General features: G+C 48.7%; 1 protein-coding gene across 2 annotated transcripts in view; it reads right to left on the bottom strand.

Annotated features, from left to right (window-relative positions):
• AKAP8L (A-kinase anchoring protein 8 like) overlaps positions 1 to 18,880 on the bottom strand; it is a 30,109-nt gene extending 11,229 nt beyond the window's left edge. The window contains exons 1-10 of one of the 2 annotated variants that reach the window (XM_060008144.1): positions 18,779 to 18,880; positions 12,035 to 12,109; positions 6,039 to 6,071; positions 5,684 to 5,741; positions 5,501 to 5,581; positions 3,125 to 3,578; positions 2,937 to 3,033; positions 2,787 to 2,857; positions 2,401 to 2,464; positions 1,393 to 1,501 (exon numbers count right to left, since the gene is read on the bottom strand). In XM_060008144.1, coding sequence (XP_059864127.1) covers positions 1,393 to 1,501; positions 2,401 to 2,464; positions 2,787 to 2,857; positions 2,937 to 3,033; positions 3,125 to 3,578; positions 5,501 to 5,581; positions 5,684 to 5,741; positions 6,039 to 6,071; positions 12,035 to 12,109; positions 18,779 to 18,791 — 1,055 coding nt within the window. In that variant the 5' untranslated portion in view covers positions 18,792 to 18,880. Of the gene's footprint in view, positions 1 to 1,392; positions 1,502 to 2,400; positions 2,465 to 2,786; positions 2,858 to 2,936; positions 3,034 to 3,124; positions 3,579 to 5,500; positions 5,742 to 6,038; positions 6,072 to 12,034; positions 12,110 to 18,778 lie in introns of both variants that reach the window. The other variant, XM_060008143.1, reaches the window with a different exon arrangement.
• Positions 18,881 to 22,004: the final 3,124 nt, after the last annotated feature.

Here is a 22,004-nt window from a genome sequence, read left to right as displayed (position 1 = left end):
CCTCACCCAACCCAGCTGCGAGCCCTGAAACAGGCCTTGCTCATGGGCCTGTGAAGTACGGTCCCAGCAGGGGGACAGGCTAGGACCAGTGGGGTTGGGTGTAGAGAGGGACAGAACGTCTGCAGGCTGCAGTTACTGCAACGTAGGGGACAGGGGAGGAGCTCTTCCTTCCCGTAGGCAGGAGGCTGAAGCCTGAGGCAGCAGCTGCTGCAACAGGCAAGGAGTCGCTGGAAGGTTGCCGGAGGGCATCTCTACCAAGGCTGGGCAGGAGCTTGTGTACTTGGCCCAGCTGGGGACCGGAAGGAGGATGCCCTGGCGTGAGCCAGGTGGCCCTGAGGTGCAGAGTGGAGTACGCAGTCCCGAGGCAGGGCCCGAAAAGGTGCTGCATCTTCCTTCTGGGGTCTGAGGGACTGAAAGGCCCAGCCCATCCTTTGCTCAGAATGCTTGGGGGTGGTGTCGGGAGGGATGGGAGGCAAGCAGGCCTGGGCACCTGCTGCCTCATCTTCCTCTTCTGAGAAGAGACCAGTCTGAGCTGGAAGGAGGGCGCCCGCCCGGCCTGCCAGAGGGCAGCCTGGAGTCACCTGAGCGAGGTGCTCTGTCTGGGCCTCGTGTCCACAGCAGAAGCCCGGGGTCTGGGGCCTGGGCTGGAGCAGGCCGCCGTGGCAAGGGGCGGAGGAGGCCAGCTGCCACCGAGGCCTTGGGGCAGGTCCCTACCTCTGCCGGACGTCCTTATCTGGGCCACGGGGTCAGCTTTGTCTGGAGAGCCCAGGGGCCAGGCGCCGGCGAGGCTGAGGAAGGTCCAGCAAGAGCAAGAGTCTGAGGCGGAGGAGGAGGAGGCAAGCGCCAGTGCGGGAGCCCTGAGGGCAGACAGACCCGACCAAGGGGCGTGAAGGGCTCAGCCGCAGACAGGCCCGGCCTGACAGGGCCGGCGGGCAGGGCAGAGGGCAGGCCCGAGGCTGCCACAGCCCACAGGTGCTGCCATCTCTCCTGAGCACGGTGATGGCCTCTTGGCAGCTAGCTGGGGTGGCACAGGCGCCTTGGACCTTGAGTCTCTGATGAGCTGGCCCCCTCCCGCAGGGGCATCAGGCCCCCAGTGCACCTCGGGGCTCGTGCGCTGAGTGACCTAGTGCTGGAGCTTCTGGGCAACGGTGGTGAGCAGTGTCAGATCTCAGGCCAAAGTCGCTAGCGGTCGCCAGGCGGCCGCAGAGGGGCAAGGGACGAATCAGGCCTTGGGAGCTGGGCCTGGCGGAAAGCAGGGTCCATGCACGGCCGAGCAGGTGGCAGCTCCCAAGGGAGGCCAGAGGGCGGTGAGGCAGCAGAGCTATGGCCCTGCTCTCCTGGAGGCAGCCCCAGAGCGAGGCAGAGGCAAAGGGGTGGAGGGAAGCTGGTTACCTTTCCACCATGCGGTCTCGCTGCCGCTTTTTCTGCTTGTCCTGGTTCTTTTTGCCTGCCTGCAACTTGCGCTTAGTCTGGCCACTCTCATCCTGGGTGCTCAGGGCCCCTGTGGGAACAGAGGAGCACAGTTACCAGTTTGTGGCCTCTGGCTGGATCATCCACCATCTACTCCAGAGGGTCCATTCTGAAAGCAGCTGTCGAGCAAGGCCTCTGGCTGTGAGCAGGGCTGGGTACCCTGGAATGGGTGGGGAGTGATTTTGGCCTAGGCCCTGAAGAGGGGAGGACACGTGCTGACCCCACCACTCTCCAGGACATCTATACTCTGCAGAGTGGGCCACAGGGAGGCTGGAAGGTAAAGAGAGGCTGTCTCAGTGGGGACACTGGCACAAGTTCAGAGGGCCCAGGTGGCAGGATGCAGGAAGGCCTCAGCTGGGGCCTAAGAGCAGCCTCCAAGTGGTAAAGGCCCCAAAGCTTGCATGGCCCTGCCCACCTCACACTGGGCACCACGGCAACAGTAGGCTGAGGCTGGATTTATGGTTAGGTACCTGCTGGCGCTCATCACTTGAACAGGGGGACAGGGACTCCCAAGAGGGGCTGTGGAGGCGCTAAGGGAAAGGACACGCAAACCAGAGCCGTAAAAACTGCACCAAGGGTCCCGGCTTGGACACCAACCATTAAGGACTCAGAACTGCATGTTACTAAGGGCCTGAGGGCAGGGGGTGTGCCTGGGGTTCCCCCACACTTTTGCTTGCTGCCCCCACCTGAAGGCAAAACCAGTGTACTAGGCAGGGACCATCGCCACCCATAGCCTCGGTCTGGGAAGATTAGGGGCAGAGTGGGAAGGGGGTGAAGAAGGAGGTTACTCCCTACCAGCACATACCCAGCCACACAAGGGAGGATCCAAGCTGGACACGTTTCTGCCAAAACCCTGCCCTTGGCTGGACCCCTCCCACCACGAGCACCTGGAAGAGCCACCCCAGAACCCAGGCCACTCAGAAGACTCACCTTTCTCTGCATCCTCTTTGCCCTCTTCCTTCCCATCCTCTTTTCCCTCTTCGTCTTCTCCTTCCTAAGACACAATTTCAAAAATTCAATGTTAAAGCATGTATAGCTGTTCATAACAGCTGTAAATGACAAGGCCCTATTCAAGGCCAGGCACTGAGCCAGGAGCCTCACATCCTCCCAACAGCCCTTGCACAGAGGGCTCACTCTGCCATTTTTCTGATAAGGAAATCCAACCTCTGGTTAGGCAGCCTGCCAGCAGCTTGTGCTCTCTACCAGACCTCCACCTCCTTGTACTAGTCATGTGTGCATGCAGAGATGACTCAGGCGATCCACTGTTCACAGGCCTCACCTACAGACAGAGAGAGTGCAGGGCTGGGGCCACTTACTGCTCTGAAGCCCTTCTCCACAGGCTCAGCGCCTTCAGTGCCCTCTGCAGCTTCCCCCTCGGTGCCCTCGTCTGAAAGGTAAGAGGAAGCAAGCTCAGCCCAGGAGCCCCAAGGGGCAGAGGACAGGGTTATGCCAGTGCCTGGCCTCACCATTGTCTGAATCACTGTTATCGGAGCAGTCCGTCCGGGTGGCTTTGCTGTCGGGCTCGTCGGGACTGCCACATTGCTTTCTCTTCTTTTTCTTGGTCTGGGTCAGAAAAAGGGAACAGGGTAAGGGTGGACGGCTCCAGGCCCCTCGCTCTGCTCAGTCACAAAACAGGAAGGCCTCCTCCACTCACCCGAAAGTCAGCTGTGGTCCAGGTCTTCCAGGTCCGCCTCATCTGTTTCATGCCATTGCCAAACCCAAAGCCAAAGCGGGAGCCACCCGGAAAGGTGCCCCCGCCACGCATGCCCTGGAACATGCCGTACTCAGGGATGATGTTCTGGGAGAAGAGGGAGGGCAGCCGGGAGGCACCAGGCATGCACTGGCCCCGGGCCCCCATGGGGTCTTCCCACACACGCCCATAGCCTGAGGCCATCGGCCGGCCACTCCGGGAGTCCCGGGCCCAGCCCTGAGCCCGTGGGCCAAAGGTGTCGCCACCACGCATGCGGAACTGGTCGCGGTAGGCATCATACTGGCCCTCGTAGGCCATTTCCATCTCAGGGTCAAGCTCGCCGTAGTCATAGCCCGACCGGTACAGATCACGCTCACTCAGGACGGCCCTCGAGTCACAGGCCTCGTAGGAATCGTATCTGCAGGGGCAGGTGGCAAGCATCAGGGAGGGCCTCAGGTCCTATCACCCTTCTGCTCCTGCCTGCCACCAAACCTCTCTGTCATGGGGACAGAAAACCCACTCCAGCACCTACCCCATTGATCCCCATCAGAGGATCAATATTTGGAAATGCCAATTTAAAAGGCCTCTCAGGAGCAGACTTCTAGAAGCCAGAAGGGCCTCTCAGATGATGTCCCCAAGCTTGCATGTGGGCCACACCAGCTTGAGGACCCTAAGAAGGACTATTAGGGTAAAGTAGGTCTCAGTTAGGAGAAGAGACAGCCCACAGCCCATAAGAAACGTGCATGTGTCTGTGGCAGTCACAACACCCAAGGTTGCTCCTTGAGGGGCAGAGCCAAGCACCCCAGCATCCTGCAGTACATGGGCAGTTCAGCACATCAGTGTTTGTCCACTGGGGCTGATGACACCCACGAGAGACTGCCAAACCCTTCAAAGCCCATCACCACTCGAAAGGAAAAGGAAGACAAAACAAGGAATGTTGCCAGGAAAGACAATGTGACCTTGCCCAGGGACAAGAAAAAGAGTTCTTATGAGCTCATATCAACTCTGGAGCCCAGGACAGGGAATCACATCCTACATAGCAACTGGGAAGGCAGGCCAAACATTCTACCTGCGCAAGACAGGGCACCAGAGAGAGCCGTTCTAACCATGGCTGCAACCCACAGGCCCAGACCCCACATGTCTCTTTGCCAAAGCTGGGTAGTCAAGAAGCACCAGCAGCATGAAAGAATAGGCCAGTGCTACCCAATTAATTGCCACTCCATCCCTCAACCCTGCTCTCCAGCTCCAGGTTGCCACAAGAAGGTACACAGGCAGCTGGCACCAGCAGCAATGTCAGCCCAACTGCACGGCCCCCCGCCCACCCCCTGCCTGCAATTTGGCAGCCTCAGCTCCAAGCACTATGACTGTCAGGCAGGGGATGTGCTGGGCATCCCCCAACACTTTTTGCTTGCTACAGAGCCCATGCAAGCAAAAGTCCCCTTGGTACCCTCTGCCCCCTAGTGGTCCTGGTGCCTCACTTGGCCCCATCAGTGCCTGGCCAGGCCCCTCCTTACTCTCTGCTCTCTCCCATTTGTCAGCTGGAGCCATTAGGCCACTCCACCCCAACCTGTGCCAGAAATACATGTGCCCTCCTCACTGAAACCTCTCACTAGGGCACAAGAACTTCTAGGCCAGCACCACTTCAGACAATGACAAATGCCCACAGCATGATGCTGTGGGGTAGGACAGATCTGAGTGGGAGGCCCAGCTCCACTATTTACTCCTGGGTGCCTGTGGGCAAGAGGTGTGACCTGCATGCGCTTCACTTTCCCCATTTGCAAAGTAAGGATGTCAACAGTTCCTCACGGGCACTTCTGAGGCTCAACAGGTACATGTTTATAAGGCACTGAAGGGTGGTCAGGACATGCCCACATCTTCCTTGTCCCTTATGTGGGATGCGCAGCTCACAGTGGTCAGCCCCAAGGGTTCATCCCACCCTTCACACCCAACCCAATCTGTCCTGCCCTGACAGAGCGCAGGATGTAAAGTATCTGAAGAATGTCAAATGGCTGTCTCCAGAGGGAAGAGCCATTTAACAATGCTCCTGAGAAGAGCCACTCGGAGGGTACAGTGAAGCCAGCCCAGTCTGGGCTTGTTCCTCTTTCTAAAAGCTGGAAGAGAGGCTCACCATCAGGCAGTTGGGGAGGGTGGAGGGAGGAGGGGACACAGGCCAAAGAAGGGAAGTGCACTGGACCCCAAGCAGTCTCTGGGAAGCCCCGACAGCAGAGCAAAGAAGGAGAAAGCAGACGTAAGAGGCAGTTCAGAAGAGGGAGACGCCAAGGGGCAATAGGCAGGAGGTGACCCTGCAGAGCCTCAGCACCTAGGCAGGTGTCCACTCACCTTTCTCCACCTGAGCCGTACACGCCTCCTTGTATCATGTCTGTCTCCAAATGCGGCACCATATCTAAGCGTTGGTTAATTCTGGACAAAACGGAATCAGCACTGGCACTACCCATGGCACTAGGGTTTGCATTTGTGTCAGAGCTAGGCATTTCCCAAGAGTTTGAAGTGGCCATACCATACCCATAGTTGGTGGTGTTATCCTGGCCATAGCCATAGCCATAACCATAGTTCTCGTAGCCTGCAATGAGGGAGACAGAAAGACAGACAAGATGGAGGGGGCGAGGAGAGACAGACAAACACGGAGACAAGGACACCTTCGGTCACAGAGACAAGACTGGATCTTAGCCACCTAAGGCTGGCTGGGCCCTAGTTCATACTAATAAGGCCTCCTGGGAAGGAGTAGCCAGCTCCAGGGTACCTGGGACCCCCAAAGGCGACCCCCACCCCAAAACCTTGGCTAAGCTGGGCAGTGGCAGAAAGACTCAACCAGTTCAATCCCAAGGGAGAGGAGAATGATCATGGGTATAATACTTGCCTCTGTTTGTCCCAGAGCTCCAAGTTCCATATCCTACAAAAAGTAAAGGAACAATTACACCTATAATTGCTTACAATACAGTAAGAGTTTAATTCAGGCACAAAGACAACGATTCCTAGAACCTGAGCGGTTACAGGAGACTGAACCTCCCCTAACTGAGAAGCCTTGAGCTTGAGAGCACTACATAAATGACCCAGGCCACCTGCTGCCCTGGTGCCTGACCTTTCGTGGTTCTGACCATCTGCTATTTAAGGAACCTCCCATTCCTAACACTCTCAGCTAAGGAATTTGGCTCCTATACGCCTTCCTTAAAAAGCCAGAATTGGGGGCTTCCCTGGTGGCGCAGTGGTTGAGAGTCCGCCTGCCGATGCAGGGGACACGGGTTCGTGCCCCGGTCCAGGAAGATCCCACATGCCGCGGAGCGGCTGGGCCCATGAGCCATGGCCGCTGAGCCTGCGCGTCCGGAGCCTGTGCTCCGCGACGGGAGAGGCCACAACAGTGAGAGGCCCGCGTACCACAAAAAAAAAAAAAAAAAAAAAAAAAGCCAGTATTGGAAGATTACTCTTGCCCCTGGTTAAGCACCAATCAGAGGAGGAGGAGAGCAGTTTCCAGTGCCTTACACCGACACTGTGCTGTACAAGAAGCTCAGCACAGAGCTCATAGCCACTCTGAAATCGTGTCAATCAAATCACCCGACAAAGCCATATGGAGCAGAGAAACTGACTGCTCTAGTCCCTTAAATGTCTGTCTTAACAGGGAGAACCACCAAACACTTGAATTGTGAGTGTGCTGTGCTGGAACACATAAGCAGAGGGGGACAAAACACCACTCCCAGCTTGAGAAAAGCTGTTGAGAAAACAATCTGGATTATAAACTAAATATGCTTTGGATTTTATTACAGCATGTAAGAAAAATTCATTCCTTCAGAAACATAAAGCCACTGAAAACTGACAAAGTGCAAAGCCAAGAGGGACCTCTGAGTCAAGCAGACATGTTTCTTTCCCAAGGGAGTCCATTAGAACAGGTGACTGCTTTTCCAGTGCCTTGGGTGAGACCTCAGAGTTACCTGCTACTCCACACTGTCTACCCTGCAGACAGACAGGTCAGGCTCATCCCAGGGCAGGGGACCAAGCTCAGTGAGACGGCAGTGTGATGAACAACAGAATCCAGCCACAGGAAAGCAATACTGCATACACTGAGAAGATGAATCAGAATGAAGGGGGGTGGGGGCAGGCTGAGATCCTACACTCAGGCTCCTCCTCAATCCACTGCACAAACGAATGGGGAGACACTGGAAACCAGCAAGGAACTTTAGACGAACACTACTTTAATGAACCGTGGGCATGCTAGAGCTCACAAAGCAAAAATCCTCTTCAGCTGGGGAAACCAAAGCAAGGGCTTCTCATTCGTTTGTTTATTCAAGAATTATCATGCTCAGAGGACACAGAACAGAGGCTGGCAGTCCTGGGCACTCCTCAGGCCCAGAGCACTGTGTGTTAAAGGAGACACTAAGTAATTAGAGCAGCAAGGGACAGCAGCTGGACATCATGTAAGGAGTGAGTGGTGAAAGAGGCGTTCTTACAGGCAGAAGAGAGGCTGGCAGAGCCATACAAGGAATAATGCACTTAGTCCCAGCAGCTAACAAGAGCCTGGCCACATGGCTGTTTGCACCCAGGACAGTGGACACTAGCTATTCAAAAAGAGACAGGACTGGGAGGCAAATGCAGACCCATCAGGGTTATGCTTGTGAGGCCAGAATAGGATGTCCCTGCCCCACCCCAGGCTTCTGCTACTGAGGACTTGCCAGAACGAGCAAAGAAGCACAAGGAGAGGAAGCAGGAGTGAGCATTAACGCTAAACACAAGGACAGGTTGGTGGCTCCTATGACAGGGGCAGGCAAGCACTCCCTATGTGCTACTTGCTATGCCCAGAGCAACCTAGACTCCCTGATGGGCTCCCCAACCAGGTCCCTTTTTTGGGGGGGGCGGAAATCTTTGTCTACACTATGTTCTTTGGCGACTCCCTGAGACCTGACCCTTGCAGAAGAACATCGGAACTAACTTCCATCCACAGAGATGAGACCAGAGTTGACAAAAGAGAATTTTAAGAATATAATTTATTTTAAAAAGGAAACAACAAAAAAAGAGAGAGTAAAGAAAAGGAGACAGTCGTAGTAAACAAAAAAGAGCAAAAGTAGAAAACAATGTAGGGACTTCCCTGGTGGCGCAGTGGTTAAGAATCCGCCTGCCAGATGGACCTACAGTCTGTCATACAGAGTGAAGTAAGTCAGAAAGAGAAAAACAAATACCATATGCTAACACATATATATGGAATCTAAGGAAAAAAAAAAAAGGTCATGAAGAACCTAGGGGCAAGACGGGAATAAAGACACAGACCTACTAGAGAATGGACTTGAGGATATGGGGAGGGGGAAGGGTAAGCTGTGACAAAGTGAGACAGTGGCATGGACATATATACACTACCAAACGTAAAATAGATAGCTAGTGGGAAGCAGCCGCATAGCACAAGGAGATCAGCTCGGTGCTTTGTGACCACCTAGAGGGGTGGGATAGGGAGGGTGGGAGGGAGGGAGACGCAAGAGGGAAGAGATATGGGAACATATGTATATATATAATTGATTCACTTTGTTATAAAGCAGAAACTAACACACCATTGTAAAGCAATTATACTCCAATAAAGATATTAAAAACAAGAAAAAAAAGAATCCGCCTGCCAATGCAGGGGACACAGTTCGATCGTTGGTCTGGGAAGATCCCACATGCTGCGGAGCAACTAAGCCCGTGCACCACAACTACTGAGCCCACACACCTAGAGCCCACGCTCCACACAAGAGAAGCCACTGCAATGAGAAGCCTGTGCACCGCAACTAGAGAAAGCCTGTGCGCAGCAATGAAGACCCAACACAACCAAAAATAAATAAATTAGAAATAAAAAAAGAACACAATGTAAACATTCAACTTTAAGGTAATAGTTAATCAGAACAGATTATAGCCAACCTACTCAGTGAGATCACATAGGCATCAAAAAAGAATCTAAGCCTTATGCTGCACAAGGAAATGCTTCTAACAGTAAGCAAAACAAAACCGTAGACACAATTCTAGCCACCTGCAAGTTATTCAACTACCTAAAGTAACTATGCTGACAAAAGTTAAATATAAAATGGTGGGATCTTGGTTGACTGTTTTTCAAAATGTTACTTAAATGCTATTATATTATTCTTGCAATCTGATCCAGAAGGAAAAGTAAAAATATACCTATTGCTTCACAATATGATTGTCTATGTAAAACTACTCCAAAAAATCTACAAAAAAGAGTTACTAGTGAATAAGTAAGCTAAGCAAGGTTTATTACAAGGTCAATATACAAAAATCAAATCTTTACATACCAGCAATGAACAACTGGAAACTGAATTTTTGAAAACTATCATATACCACAGCACTAAAGACATGAAATACTTAGCTGCAAATCTAACAAAATGTGTGCAAGATCTGTGTGTAAAAATCTACACCACTGGGGCTTCCCTAGTGGCGTAGTGGTTGAGAATCTGCCTGCCAGTGAAGGGGACACGGGTTCGAGAACTGGTCTGGGAAGATCCCATATGCCACGGGGCAACTGGGCCCGTGAGCCACAACTACTGAGCCTGCGCGTCTGGAGCCTGTGCTCCGCAACAAGAGAGGCCGTGACAGTGAGAGGCCCGCGCACCGCGATGAAGAGTGGCCCCCGCTCGCTGCAACTAGAGAAAGCCCTCACACAGAAACAAAGACCCAACACAGCCAAAAATAAATAAATAAAAATAAATAAATTTATATAAAAAAAAGAATGTACAGCTTCTCTTTAATTCCTAAATGAAGTGACCATATCACTTAAAAAACAAACAAACAAAAAAACTACACCACCAATGAAAGAAATCAAAGACCTGAACAAATGAAGTGGCATACTGTGTTCATGTACTGGAAGGCTTAATACTGTTAAGATTTCAATTCTCCCAAACTAATCTATAGATTCAAGACCATTCAACTCAAAATCTCAGCAGGAATTTTAATAGAAATTGACAAACTGATTCTAAAATTTATATGCAAAAACAAAGGAACTATAATATCCAAGTCAATTTTGGAAAAAGAACAAACCCAGAGGATTCACAGTTACAAATTTCAAGACTTACTATAGTGATCAAGACAGCAAGGTACTATAGGAAATTCAGACTCAAAGATCAATGGAACTGAATTAGAGGCCAGATACAGACCCACACGTATATGTTCAATTAATTTTCAACAAAGGTAAAAAAGAATCTTGACCTATACTGCACACTTGGTAGAAATATTAACTCAAGTGGATCACAAAATAAAAGTAAAACCTAGGACTATGAAACACCTAAAAGAAAACTTAGGAGAAAATCTTTGTGGCCTTGGGCTAAGCATAAATTTCATAGATACACCACCAGAAATCACGATTTATTAAAGGAAAAATTGGGACTTCCCTGGCGGTCCAGTGGTTAACACCCTGCGCTGCCAATGCAGGGGGCACAGGTTTAATCCCTGGTCCGGGAACTAAGATCCCACATGCCGCGTGGTGCGGCCAAAAGACTTAAACAAACAAACAAAAACAAAGGAAAGACTGATGAATTGGACTTCATCAAAATGAAGAATTTGTATTCTTCCAAAGACACTATCAAGAGAATAAATAGATAAACTCCAGTCTGGGAGAAAATATTTGCAAATGGCACATCTGATAAAATGCTCTGTACCCAGAATATATAAACCTGAGGGAAAATAATTCAAAAATGATGTGTGATGTGGGACTATGTCTGATTCAAAGGGTTGAGGCAGGGAGGGCAGGACAGAGAAGACATGCAAACCAAGTTTCTCCTCATTTATGAACTCCTTGATACCTCCTTACTCATTTTCAGAACATTTTTTTTAAGTATTTTTAAAAATTAATTAATTTATTTATTTTTGGCTGCATTAGGGGTCTTCGTTACTGCAAGCAGGCTTTCTCTAGTTGTGGCGCACGGGCTTAGCTGCTCCGTGACACGTGGGATCTTCCCGGACCAGGGCACGAAACCTGTGTCCCCTGCATTGGCAGGCGGATTCTTAACCACTGCGCCACCAGGGAAGCCCAATTTTCAGAACATTTTAAGTCTCCCCCGCCCCCGCCCCAAGACTATCTGCTAATTCTTCAGGGAGCTTACTTATGTCCACTTAATCAGTGACTCCTGAGGGAATGTGACTGTGTAGGCTTACTCTTTCCCTAGACATTGGCAGTAAAACCAATAACCCATCTCAGTAACCAAGGCAAAATCCTTTAAAGAGGGCTCCTTCTTGACAGACAACTAGGATCACAGATCACAGAAGGACAGCTTTACTGGCAGTTCTGGGCTGCTGAAGGACACCAACAGACCATCTATGGATTCTGTCACGTGGCTACTTCTGAATTAGAGATTTAGTGTGTCTGTCCAGAGTTGAGAAATCAATGAGAAACCTTCTCTCAAACCTGTGTGTGAGGAGCCTGCTGGCCTGACTGTGACTCTAAAGGCCTGCTAGATTCAGACAGGCAGCCTCTCCCACACTGCAGTCTCATGCACTACCCTGGGGCTAAGTTAATGGCTTGGTTTCTGCTCAGACCAATCCTTTGGACTTTGATTGGCCATTCTCCTTCCCAGACCCTCAAGGGGATTTTCTGAAGCCAGATCTTTGTCACAGACCATAGGTACTTCTAAGAAAATGTCAAAGAGTCAAAGGAACAAATCTTTTACAGCCCCAAGAACTCCAGCTTGCTCAATAACAGACATCTTTCCCATAATTCCCCAAAGGGAAGCACTGGCTATTCTAAGAGCCCACCATACCATTTCACACAAGTTTGCCTTTGGAAAAGACAGTGTGACAGCAAAGTTAAAGGCAACTAATAAACACCAAATTGCTCTGCCACTAGAAGAAGGCAGAGCATGCACCCTCCAATTCCCAGGGGCCCACACTTACCATAATCACAGGTGGGTTGAGCAGTTGTGTCTGAGTATGTAGAATGCAATGTGGTTTCAGATCCCTGGACAAAGCCTAAACAGAGGTACAGTGTGGTTAATTTTCCCAAACAAGTTGCATGAAAATGATCTAAGACTACCTTTCAGTGGAGACTGGCTGGCAGACCCTCCCGTCACTGGAAAGCCACCAAAACCTCTAGCTTCTGAACGCTTTAATTACACCTCCAGAACATATTAACCAATGGAAAGGCAGGCTATGTTTAACTTGCTATGCCAGAAGAATTGCATAAACACTTTTAAACCTTCAAACTAGTATCCTGTTTTGATAAATGGGTACCCAAATTATTCAGTTGAATGAGGAAAATATTTATATCAAATCACTGAAAGGTGAGCTCCAATTCAAAAAACAATGGGGGATCAGTTTTGAACAATGTTAAGGTAAATAATACCTCTTCCATTCCCCCAAATCTGAAGCCGAAACGGCTTTGTATTTTTCAGTTTTCCAATAAAAAAATGTGTGTATTACAATTACCTCTCAAAGGTAATTGTAATTTCAATTGCATTGGGGTTAGCATGTTGACATGGAATAAGTATTATAGATTATACATATAATTTCTTATCTTCTCAACTCTCATACTATTTCTCAATTTAAAATGAATTAGTACCAGGTAAGGAAAATCTGAACCTCTACCAGAAACTACTGCTCTCAAATGCTGATTATAACAGATTATGATGAATCCTGACACTATCTTTAAAACTACACGTTTAAAACATTTTTTAAATGATTTACACTTAGCACTGAAATTATGACAGACACCATAAGGGGCAATATTTGCCTGTTCCCATCAGCACCAACTCATGACCTAAAAATTAAAGCCAGAACCTCCAGTAGCTTATTTACAACAAAAGCACACACAAAGTACCTTTCCCTGGGTAGGCGTTCACATATTTGTTGACACTCTTCCATGTTCATTTCTTTTCTTTTCTTTTTTCTTTTTTGGTATAATACTGAATGTTTATTCAAGACTAGTATATAAAACATTTACAAATAGTCCTGTGGAGGACTCACAAATATTTTAAGTTTAGGATGTGGATTTAACATTCACAGTGCATAAGGCAAAAGGTGTATCAACTATGTATCTTCAACTTAATGTGAAAGAGAATTTTACTTTAGCAAATACTTTCTTTACATTGAGGAAAATGTCCTTAAACATATCTTCTTTAATTTTAGTATACTCAGAGTAGGGGAAAAACAAGGTCTTTCTATACAGGTCTTTTTACAGGTCTCAAGAATTAAATAAAATTGACTCCACAGATCATGGTTAAGAAACACATGGTAAAGAATGGTTTCAAAATACTTATATTTTTGTTTTCAATTAAATAAATTCCCCCAAATTGATTTTCTTTAACGACAAATAGTCTTTATTCCACTTGATAACATTTTTCATGTTAAGCAACATTATATGCTTGTCCTCTTTAAACATTTAAAACAATTAGGACAGGGCTTCCCTGGTGGCGCAGTGGTTGAGAGTCCGCCTGCTGATGCAGGGGACACGGGTTCGTGCCCCGGTCCGGGAAGATCCCACATGCCACAGAGCGGCTGGGCCCGTGAGCCATGGCCATGGCCGCTAAGCCTGCGCGTCCTAAGCCTGCGCGTCCGGAGCCTGTGCTCCGCAACGGGAGAGGCCACAACCGTGAGAGGCCCGCAAACCTCAAAAACAAAAAAAACACAAACAGAAAAAACAATTAGGACATAGAGGCATTATCTAAAGTTTCAAACTGATAGAGAAGTCAGTTTACACACCTTCATCTTATGATTAGTGAATAAAACAAGGTACATTCTTCTGTGAATGTAATGAGAAAAAGTACTCTTACAGCAATAAAGTAGCCCTCCCTCATTACCATTACTTTAATTCCACCACACAGAAGGCAAAGAAAACAATTCCAATACTTCAATATCTGCTAAGGATGATATATGGTCCTTGGAGTTTATGTATGTGTGGACACCCCCCCACACATACATCTATGTAAATATATATATATCTGTATGTATTTAATCAATACAACTGGAAAGATCACATACAACCATGAAAAAATACAATAAAAGCAATAAATGAAAAACACTAAGTGAATAAAAGTTAACATAAGCCATAGGAGATTTCAGAAAAGGGACAGTCCCATGGATAAGAGATTAAGACTTCAAGGTGAAAGTGAGATTTGTTCTGAACCCTAAAGGACAACTGTAACTGTGAAAACCTGGGAGATGAAGGTAGGATATTCCAGCATCAGAACTGTGAATTAAGATTTTTAAAGACGCATGCTCACTAAAGCATTTCAGTAAAACAAAAATGGGAGACCACAGTGGAAGGGGGAAAAGAGCAATCTATGGAGGAGACCTCATATGCCTTTAAATTTGAACTCGATTCTGGAATTACCAATGAACGATTAATGGAATTTTAAACAAAGAAGTGATATGATCAAAGCAGCCCCTTCAGGTCAAAAGGCGGGTATGCAGGCAATACTGGACAAGGAAGAGGCTGAAGGCAGTAAGTCATAATCAAAATGGTTTGGGAGAAAGTGAGTGGGGAGGGGAAGGGAGGTCCAAGAGGGAGGGGATGTGTGTATGCGCATGGCTGATTCACTTCACAGTGCAGCAGAAACCAACACATCATGTTCATTTCTTAAGACGGAAGCAACAAAGATGACAGCCAACAACTTAACAAGTGTTTCCCCTGCAGGGTGCTAAGAGCTTTATCTGCATTATTTCATTTCATCCTCACCACAGCCAACAAAAGGAACAGGGCCAAGACCCTTACCCTGCAATTCCAAAAAGGACTCAAAACCAAACCCTGCAATTCCAAAAAGGTCTGAAAACCAAGTGTTCTCCTCAAATGTGGTGTCAACACTCATTTTGGGGCAAAACTGACCTGTGAGGATATTTTTTATCTTTCTTCATTTAATTACAAGGTGCTGCCCCAGACCCCAGTGCAGGTGCTGTGGAATGTCCTCTCAAGCTAGAATTCCAAAACACACCCAGCTCCAAGGGTTTCAAATAAGGATCAGTGGACCCACACTTTATCTTTACTTCCCAGAGGAGAGAAGTGAGACTGGGCATTGGGGAATGAGAGAGCCAGTGAGAGAAGTATACAAATCCAACATTTTTTACCTTCCCTAATTAAAGAGGGCACACTGGAATAGATTCCCTCCAGGGACCCAAGACCTTCCTGAGATACTTAAATCTTAACCCTTGATAATCAATAACTGTACACAAGAAACACTGAAAGCATTCTAAAGATGGTTGACCTGTGGGGAAGGCTCACAGGGTAAAAAGTACCTTACACGGGGCTTTTCCACCGTTTGCTCAACTAGCTTCTGGAAACTCGTCTGTTCAGCAATACTGCCACTGGCAAAATGGCTCCAGACTTTAGGTAATGTGGTTGGTATGTACTGCAGCTGCAACTGGAACCTACCACAAGCTAACAGAAATACATACTAGAACCCAGTACACGAAAGCCATGGAGCAAAAGATCTATGTATATTCAGGGGAGAGGGGGCCTGATTCTCCCCGGGGAGAAAGGAAAGACAATCCATCAAACCTTCAGAGCTCAACGGCAAACTGCTCTAGTCCTGTCCTCCCCACATTAATATTCTTTTCCACAATACTGTCTCCAGGGCAGGACCTTCCTTAGCCAGTTATGCTCCAATTATGAACAAATTCTTGTCTGGCTGCGATATCGTTCTCTTCTTAGTTCAATTTACCAGCTTGATAAACTCCGAGTAAAAAAAATACAATAAGCTCTGAGTGAAAAAATAAAATAAGCAAGTTTTTGGTCATATAAAGTGAAAGGTCAGACCATGGATTTATAACTCTGTATCATAGCCCCTCCCTCTTGGCCAGCCTCTCTGACGTCTTTTTTGCTCAAAAATACACAAAGCTTCTCAGTTTTATTCTTTTCCTTCTTTTTTTAGAAGGGGATTCTTTGAAGAAATGATATTAAGTGACAAAAATTAGAGGACAATTGGAACTGGGTTAGGTTGCCCCCAACCTTTACCATCCGGTGATAACCAGCCTCCAAGTTGGCCTCCAATGATTCTTGCCTCCAGACATTATGTTGTCTCTTCCCAAACTAATAGAGATAGCCAGTGTAACCAAAAAGGTATTGCAAAAATGACTGAGTGTGACTTCTGAGACTTCCACCTTGCTCTCTCTTAGATCATTCACTCTGGGGGAAATTAGCCAGCACAGAGTGAGTGCCCTCTAGTAAGCCTGTGGAGAGGTCCAGATGGTATAGGAACCAACAGCCAGCACCAACCTGTCGGCCACATGAGTTTGAGTCACCTTCAGCCTGAGTCAAGCCTTCAGATGATTACAGTCCCAGCTAACATCCAAAATGTAACCTCATGAGAAATCCCAAGCCAGAACCATCCAGCTAAACCACCTGTGCATTCCTAACACACAGAAAATATGTGAGATAATAAATGTTCCTATAAAAAGATTAGTAGCATTTCAGACCTTTGTTTGAAGACCTGATTCTGAATTTTTGTCCTGTTTTTCCACTGCTCCAATCTCCCCCCCTCAGTGCTGGAGATGGAACATTCTTTCTCAAGTACACATAAAGAAACTAGGTTCAAAAAATGGACAAGTTATCAAAAAGATAAATTATTTTAATCACCTTCTATGCTTACTAATGATGGTAACATTTGTTTCAAGGCCTCCAGAAGTTCTCCTTACAGGCAAACAGTTGTCTGAAATGTGACATAAAATGCCTCTGACTTTATTTATTTTTTGGCTGCACCGAACAGCATGTAGGGTCTTAGTTCCCTAACCAGGGATTGAACCCGTGTCCCCTGCAGTGCAAGCGTGGAGTCTTAATCACTGGACCACAGGGAAGTCCCTATATGCCTCTGACTTCGGTGGTCTGCTTCTTAAAAGGGAAAGACTCACATTATAAAGCTACTGTGGTCTTCAGTTGATCAAAATCAAGGAAAAACTAATCATTACCTCATTACCTTGGCTACCTCAGTGCCCACTCAAACCCAGAATTACAGCCTATAAGATGTGGAGTTGAAATTCAGAATTGGCCATTTGTGACCTCTCTAAACTCAGCTTCCTCGTCTATAAAAAAACAAATGGTCCATTATTAAGCTACCCCACAGGCCCCCACCATTTATCCCTGGTTTCTTCAGCAATCCTGCCCCTGATAACCACAGAACTGTCTTCCAGTTCTCAGTAAGATTTGGTGAAAAGGATCACATCTCAATTCCAGATATGTCAGCAACAACCCTACTGACTTTCCTCCTGAACCAGGAAGGATACACAAAGGCTAGGGCAGGGTTGCTCAACCTCGGCACTACTGATGTTTGGGGCCAGATAATTCTTTCCAGTGGGGCCATCCTGTGTACTGTAGGATGTTTAGCAGCATTCCTGGTCTCTATCCACTAGATGCACTAGTAGCACTCCCACCCCAAGAAGTGAAAACCAAAAATGTCTCCAAACATTGCCAGTGTCCCCTGGAGGGCAAAATTGCCCCCGGTTGAGAACCACTGGGCTAAGGGATGGTTGCTTTTTAAAAACTGGAGTTCTTGCCAAGCTCCTGACCTGGAGGGCTAACACTACCTTCTTGTCTAGGCCAATATAAAGCAGCCTATAGAGCAGCCCCAGAGGCTCAGGTTCCATTCTCAGTCCTAAAAACATTCCAAGTAGAATGCTGGTTGCCCAACAACCACACATGCTCACGCCTGTAATACCCGCATTACAAGGGAGGCTCTTGGCTGAGAAGCCTCATCAGCTATTCCCAAGGCAAACCCAGGCAGCCTCTGAATTCATCCAGGGATGATCTGAAATCACCCAAGCATATCCTATGGCCCCTTCTCTAATCTCATCATCCCCCCTTCTCCCCTTAGCTCAAGTCCCACTGATCGCCTTGGCTGATCTTTAACAAGTCAGGCAGCTCCTGCCACTGCGTCTTTATGTCGAAGGCCCCCTGATATCCTTTACTCCCTCATTCCATTCAGGTCTCTGCTCAAATGTCACCTCTTCAGAGGTCCCCAACCACCCCATGTTATACAGCGACCCCCTCAAGGTACTGACCAGCCCACGATATATACTATGTTTGTAACCCCGACACGATGAATTTGACAGGTGTGGAATGAGTTAACGCGGAAGCTAGCCATTCCCCACAAGGCTCAGGCTCAGTCCCTAAGGACGCGAGATTCCCATTCGGCCCAAAGCCTTCATATATTGATTTACTCATCCCCCCGCCGGGCCTGGCGCCTCTCCCAGCCTGAGGCAGATAAAAGCGGGGGATGATGCGGGCAGCTGCGGCATCTGCACGGAAACTGCGCGGGAAACAGTATGGCAATGGCGACTGCAGCCGAGTCAGCAGACTGACCTGAAGGGCCGAGGCCTGAGAAAGGGCGACCTGAGGCGTCGAGGACCCAGGGGGCTGGGCCACGAACGGAAGAGACATCTCAGGCGCCGAGGCCAAGGCCCACGGACACAGACGACAGAAGCCAAGACTTCTGGCGGCCGGGAGCCGGGATCCAAGGTTGCCAACACAGAGAACTAAGACGCCTAGACGTGAGGGGCGCGAAACTGAGGCGACGGGCCTGCGGCGCCATTTTGTGACCGCAGAGAGGGCAGTGTCCAAGCCCCGGGGGAGGCACGGACGAGCCCGGCGCGGCTCTGGCACATCCCTGTCCCTCCCCTCCCGGACCCGACCCCACACCACCCTGCCGGGCCCACCTGTGTAGCTCATGGCAGTAGCGATGCTGCACCCGAAGACTCAGGCAGCTGCTCCACGCGTCAGAGGCCGCGAAAGCGGCGACAATCCCCCGGCCTCCTTCTACACACAACTGAGCCCCGCCTCCCGACCGCATTGGCTCGCTCCGGACCTTGCTTCACGCCTATTGGATAGCCCCGCTGTCCATCTCGAAATGTCCTTATGCCAGTGGCTGAAGGTGGTGCCAATTTCGTGAGAGCCCCACCCTATTCCCGCCTCCCGTTATCCCGGGACCACGGTGATTGGCTCAGAGGAGACGGCCTGGAGGTGGAATCCTGTGGAGTTCGAAGGGGCGGAGCTGTGCACTACGGAAAGACCTGAGGCCCAAGCGCAGTCAGGCTGGAGACGGGCCTGTGCCCTGGAGGCCGGCAGGAGGGAGCCGGATCTAACAGCGCAGGGCACACCTCCAATCCCGGATCTGCCATGGGGGTGCTGTGCCAACCTATGCTCTTTCCTAACTTCTCTGGCCTTGAGCTCGAAAACGAATACGGGAAAACCACGTTGGAGTGAAAATTACAACTAAGCGCCAAACAAGATACTGGGCACACGATCAAATACGTGAGATAATGTATGCAAATAATTCAGTCCGGTGCCGGGTGCTCTAAAGAAATGTTACATTTTGTTATCCACCGTTTCATAATGATAACAAGTATATAGCATGTTTATATTATATACTTAATAACTATATTTGTATGATCATTTCAAATGCCCCCTCATATCTGTGAGGAAATTTTTTAAAACTCCCGCTTAAAAGATAAGAAAACTGAGGCTTGGAATTCATGAACTTGCTCAGGGTCCTTGACACTTAAAGTGTCAAAGCTGGAACTACCCCTCTAAACCCCTCTCGGTTTCTTCTGGACTTCAGAGATCCTGCATTAAGTAGCCCAGCCAGGCTCCAGCTCTCTCCTCAGCACCCTCACTGGGATGTGTGGAATACACTGTCAGAGACATTTCATAACTTCTAAGAGATGACTTGACAGAGCTACAGACACTGAAAATCATACTCAATCGTGCTTGTGAAAATTCAAGTTGTACGACTTTTACATTTTTTCTTGTTTTACTTATACTGCTACTGGGACTTCCCTGGTGGTCCAGTGGTTACAACTCCGTGCTCCCAATGCAGAGAGCACGGGTTCGATCCCTGGTCAGGGAACTAAGTTCCCGCATCCTAAGATCCTGCATGCCGCACCACATGGCCAAAAAAATAAGTTAAAAAAAAAAAGTATGCTGCTGCTCACTTTTTGATATTAAGGAATTGCCCATTTCTTTAGTTTAACGATGGCACTTTCTTTTTCCGATGGCACTTTTTAAAGTCCATATCCGGGCTTCCCTGGTGGCGCAGTGGTTGAGAGTCCGCCTGCCAATGCAGGGGACACGGGTTCGTGCCCCGGTCCGGGAAGATCCCACATGCCGCGGAGCGGCTGCGCCCCGTGAGCCATGGCCGCTGAGCCTGCGCGTCCGGAGCCTGTGCTCCACAACGGGGGAGGCCACAACATGAGAGGCCCGCGAACCGCAAAAAAAATAAATAAATAAAAAGTAAAAAATAAAGTCCATATCCTTCAGAGAAATATGCTGAAACATTAATATATTAATTGATCTGATGACCAGGATGTGCTTCACCGTAATTCAGATGGAGGAAAGAGGAGGGCATGGAGGGCTTATAGCTGAAGACATTGGTCATGAGTTTATAACTGATGAGTAGATGACGGTTCATTTTACTATTCCACTTTTGCGTGGTTAGAATTCTCCATGATAAAATGTTTTAACAACTCCTCCAAAAATGGGCCTCATGCAGAATTTGCTGCCACATGGGAGAAGGTTCACGATGCACTGATAAACTCCATATATGAAATACATAAATCTCTGACTAATGTGCACTCCAGTTGTGGGGCTAATTTCAGCGTCACCCTCAAGGATGCCTGCCTGCCCTCCAAACTAAGGCAGGGCCCCAGGACATCTCTCCTGGATCCCATAGCTTCCCTCACAGCATGTACCAAAGCCATATTTTACCCTCATTTGCCAACTTCATTAGAGAGGCAGTAAAACTGCTTACGAGAAGGGGTGTGCTCACAAGTGTCAGGAAAAGTTCCCTTTGTGGCAATTGTATTCAACCCTTCCAAGGACTGACATAGCTATCACGGCACAACTGTGGGTGGGGAAGGGCCTCCCACATTACTTTGTTAGCTCTTGCATAGTTTGAACTTTTTTTTTCATCCAGCTTACATCACTTTTAAAAACTTACTGGGTTTTTTAAACTAATTTATAAAAAGTTGAAAGAGGAGGTGCTCTCATCCCAGGAGATGCCCTACCGGCTTTCAAAGTCTCACACATGCCCACCCACAGCGTTGGTTAGACGTTAAGTAATAGAGGCCTTCTTCCACCAGGCAAGATGTGTGTCCTGATTTCACACGAAAAGAAAAGCCAAGTGTGCAGGCCAAGACTACTCTTGAGGGCATACTATCACAGCTTGTTAGCCCCTCCTTCCCAGCCAGGGGCATGGTGGGGGACCCAGGATAGTAGGGTTGGGGGTGGAGGAGGCCTCTGCCCCATGAGGTCATTTCTACTTTCTAGCCCTTGGCTGTTTAAGCGAAAATGATGAGCTGAGAAACCACATGCAATAAACAAGAAGGAGCAGCCAACAAAATCTCTTAAAATCTCAGAAATGTTCAATAAACATTTGCAGAACGAGAAAATAAATAACAACGAAAAGGAGCCAGCAGCTCTCTTTTTCCCCTCATGTTAGTCAGGTTCAGGGTGTATGTGTCTCCAGACAAGTCACATGTCTTGAAGGCAGGCCAGTCCCAGCAGCTGTGCACTTCACCCTCCCCCAACGAGTCCCCCACACCCTCACTGGACAGCTCCTGCCCTCAGAGAGCCCTTCAGGCCTCAATCACTTCTCAATCCTGGCTCCCTTCCCAGACCAGCTGCCCAGAGTCCTGGTTCCTCTCCTCAGCTCACAGGAGCCGCTTCACCAGCTGGCCAGAGCATCCACACCAGCCATGCCATCGAGCGCCAACAGCTGGGAACTTGGGCTCATCCCCAGAAAGGTCTGGTGGGCTTGGTGGCCAACAGGAAAACCCAGGGCTTCCAGGGGCTTTTGGCGGAGGTGGCTCGATCCCAGCCCTGGCTGCCAGACAGACAATGCCAGCCTGTCCACTCGACAGAAAAACACACGCTGGCTGCCTGCCC

This window comes from Delphinus delphis, chromosome 3 (genome assembly GCF_949987515.2).
Source record: "Delphinus delphis chromosome 3, mDelDel1.2, whole genome shotgun sequence".
NCBI classification, from domain to species: Eukaryota; Metazoa; Chordata; class Mammalia; order Artiodactyla; family Delphinidae; genus Delphinus; species Delphinus delphis.
The sequence above is the reverse complement of the archived record's forward strand: the minus strand, read 5'-3'. Positions and strand labels throughout refer to the sequence as shown.